We start from the raw sequence: 3695 nt of genomic DNA, 5'->3' as shown, positions 1-3695 counted from the left end.
GTGTGTGTGTGTGTGTGTGTGTGTGTGTGTGTGTGCGTGTGTGTGTGTGTGTGTGTGTGCGAGCGCGCGCGTCGCCTTTTCGGCCTGTTTAAAGTGGAGCCTTCCTTGCTTATACCTCCCCAAAGTTTGGGCCAAGTCGGCGGTTTTCTGTAGCCCTTTTCTCGCGCAACAGAAAAGCGAGCCACGCTCCAGGACCCACACTGAAATGCCAGTGCGGCATCTCTGTTCCGCGTCACGCAATAAGTCACGAAATAAAGCCTGTACGTATAATGTTAGTCCCACGTCAGCAGACCTATAAAGCAAACAAACACTTCCTAATGCAGTATAGCGCATGATATTCAGCGGCGTCTTTCACTTTTCTTAAATTTCTTGCCGGCTACTCCATTCTGATAGGCAACTTGGTATGTGCCACCGTAAGAGAACTGAAATGTGCCCAACAAGGTAGCATCAGTGAGCACACCTCTTTACTGCGTGGTAAATTACGTCACAACGTAAAACCTGCATGCACATCTAAATTCGGAACGAAGGTATTTCTAAAGCGCGCACACGCACACCTTTAATCATAAATGCGCATTACATTCAACAGCTTTCATTTTCATAATTTATATATGCGCTCCCCTCTACTTAAGCCATTTGGTTGAGCGCCACTGGGTAGGTAACCATTCTTGGCCTGTCCTCCGGAAGAGGCTTGTTTGAAAACATCTTTATTGGTTTTTTTTTTTAAGGATACTCCCGCCCTGAATTATTCTTCCTTCACTGGAAGGGAATGGGAAGCGGGTTGTCATGGTAGGGCACATATAGGTGGTAAGAAAGTGACGCAGGAGTTTGGCTTCTCTGCTGTTGCTCTGAGTGTGATTTGGATGTCTTCTTCGCGCGAAATGCCAGGCGCACATATCCACATGAAAATCAGGATCCTGGATCCAACCTATGAGGGGCGGCCATAAGTCACCGTGGATTTTGGGGGGAATTTTCACCCTGTCCCAGTAGGTTACGTATGGTCGATTCTCCGCCGGTAGAGTCACTTGAAAGAATTTTCAGGGTGTCGCATTTGTTTCCCGCGCTCCGCCAGCATGGTGATAGAATTGACTGTGTCACGGGACCTTTCGTCGCCATATCCCTTACAAGCGTTCTCGGGGCACGCGCTGTTAACACGCGGCGTAGACGGACCTTTAGCATCACTTTATCGCTTTATTCAGCTCTTTCTAGTGATTCTAGACCGGTATTGTCGCCAGTGCTGTCCGTCATTGTTGTTCTAAAATTGCAGATTCCCATAACCTCTGTTGGCCACTGCGTTGTGTGCCGATATGTGCCAGTGTGCCACAAGAGGCACAGTGTGTCGCACTTTTCTGTGCATGCAGCTGTCACCAAAATTCTTTCCTCGACAAACATAGTATACGTCGCGTTCGTCTTCGTGACATTACTGCGTAGACTTCTCACACTGCACATCAGTGCAATTTGGCGTTCGTACCTCGGCGTAGCTTGTGAACGGTGTAGTGACCAAGCATACACATTGCATGAGTTCAAATTAGTGTCTCGTGCGGTGCATATATAAACATAAAGATAAAGATAACCTTGTGATATTACGCATTGGATGAAAATCAGAGAAAATGTTACGCATGTCATTTGTTTGCATAGCATTCACTTAACCATTTAATTAAAGCTTCGCTTCATATATATTCCAACATGTGCGTTGGAACTGCCTATATATAGTTCTTGTTTCTCCTTTTCCTGTTTTGCTCTGTTCGCTCACCTGTGGGTTTCATGCGTCAAATCTAGTAATTGCTTAACTGCAGAACTGAAATGCGCATGATAAAGGGACGTAATATAACGTGACTTAATAGTATATGTGACTAGCAGCCTGTTTTTCATCGGCACGATTAATGCACTGCATGGTAACTTGAAGCTGATCAGTGAACAAGAGGTTGAGATAAGTAAGCTTACATGCTCATTTGGTCATACTTGAGCAAGCACTCCTCAATACAATTAGTACACAGGCAGCAAGACTGCGTATTTCTGAGGCTGCCAGTAACACTCTTATCTACTGTGAAAACTTTTTTTAAGCATCGCTTAGCTTTGACGCGCGATGAAAAATATTATAGCGTCCCGCCACGGTGACAGATAACGATGAAACTCGCAAACGGCCTATTTCGGAAACTTCAGAGCCACTGTAAATTGCGGAAGTTTCTTATGGTGGTCATCAGTTCGAAAGCTCCATGTTGCGCAGGTGCCTCTATCTTTTCGCGCTACGATCTTTGGGGTAGCACGACAGATGTGTAGCCAGGCCAAATATGTAAGTCCACATACCCTACCGTCTTTTTTCAGGGTGACTCTGGAGGACCCATGCTTGCTCAGGACCTCGACTCTCGGTGGAACGTGGTAGGAATTGTGTCGTTCGGCATCCGTTGCGGCGGCCGCTTTCCTGGTGGCTACACCCGCGTCACAGCGTTCCTCGATTGGATCGCCCGGAACAGGGACTAAATTCGGCTGGTCTACGCAGGCCGAATGGTCTCTGGATCAACCTAAGCACTGCACTCAACCCCCCCCCCCCCACTCCTTGCGGCGGATGGGCTGCATTAAAAGCTTCTTCTTGTTCCGCAGTTGTCTTCTGACCGGTCCTGCAAGCTTTATGCGGACAAATGCAATACAATGTTGCCTTCCCTGGTGCTTAGTTGCATACTTAGTTGCGCTGAAACTACGCCGCGACTCCCTGCAACCTAACCCGCTGTTCACATTAGAATGTCTTATATAAACAATGTTTTTCCAATGTCTTTAAGTCGAGGTCGCAGGATGGAATCCCGGCCACGGTGGCCGCATTTCGATGGAGGCGAAATGCTAAAACACCCGTGTACTTAGGTTTAGGTGCACGTTAAAGAACCCCAGGCGATCTAAATTTCCAGAGTCCTCATAATCATATCGTGGTTTTGACACGTAAAACCCCATATTTTTTTTATTTTATGTCTTTAAATATGCGAATGTAAAACAACAAATCTTGCGTCAAGGTGACTTTTCTTATTCTTTAAAATATGTACTAATTGCGGGAAAAAAGTCATGTTTTATTATATATATACCATTTAACTTAATTAAAGCTTAACTGTGTACTCGATACTAACTTATATATACTTAAGGTAATGAGTCACAGGAAACATATAGCGCAAGTTTGTACCTTGCTTTCAGCACTAACTATACGTTATGTTCCATTATATAAAATGTTATTTACCTATATTTTCGCCCTATCATATTTGTGGGATGTTGTTATCGTCCTTTCTTAGTGCCACATCTTAAGTATAACGATGTCTTTGTGTTCCGGTGTTGCGCCTGTACGACGCTTGTTGCTGCCCAGCTACGACCACAAGCTTGTGTGCTTACGCAGGCGGTTCATTATTTTGTACCACCGTGAAAAACAAAATTTCAATTTCAATGTCAACTTTCAAGAACACTCTTACGTGGCTAGATCTGACGTTTGGCCTGCGAGTGAAAGGGAAACTTCCCCGAACATCGATGGCACTCAGCTGGCTTTCTGAGCATGTTTGGCTCGTGAGAGCGCCTTTCACTCTGTTGTGCTGTCCGCGCACGTCTCTCGACCCCCATCTCTATCTATCTATCTATCTATCTATCTATCTATCTATCTATCTATCTATCTATCTATCTATCTATCTATCTATCTATCTATCTATCTATCTATCTATCTATCTATC

General features: G+C 45.1%; 1 protein-coding gene across 1 annotated transcript in view; it reads left to right on the top strand.

Annotated features, from left to right (window-relative positions):
* The window catches only part of LOC142579116 (clotting factor G beta subunit-like), an 18932-nt gene extending 16392 nt beyond the window's left edge, over positions 1–2540 (top strand). The window contains exon 8 of the mRNA XM_075688998.1: positions 2323–2540. Coding sequence (XP_075545113.1) covers positions 2323–2478 — 156 coding nt within the window. The 3' untranslated portion in view covers positions 2479–2540. The remainder of the gene's footprint in view (positions 1–2322) is intronic.
* Positions 2541–3695: the final 1155 nt, after the last annotated feature.

The sequence above is a fragment of the Dermacentor variabilis genome, chromosome 4 (genome assembly GCF_050947875.1).
Source record: "Dermacentor variabilis isolate Ectoservices chromosome 4, ASM5094787v1, whole genome shotgun sequence".
NCBI lineage: Eukaryota > Metazoa > Arthropoda > Arachnida > Ixodida > Ixodidae > Dermacentor > Dermacentor variabilis.
This window is presented reverse-complemented; position numbering and strand designations above follow the sequence as displayed.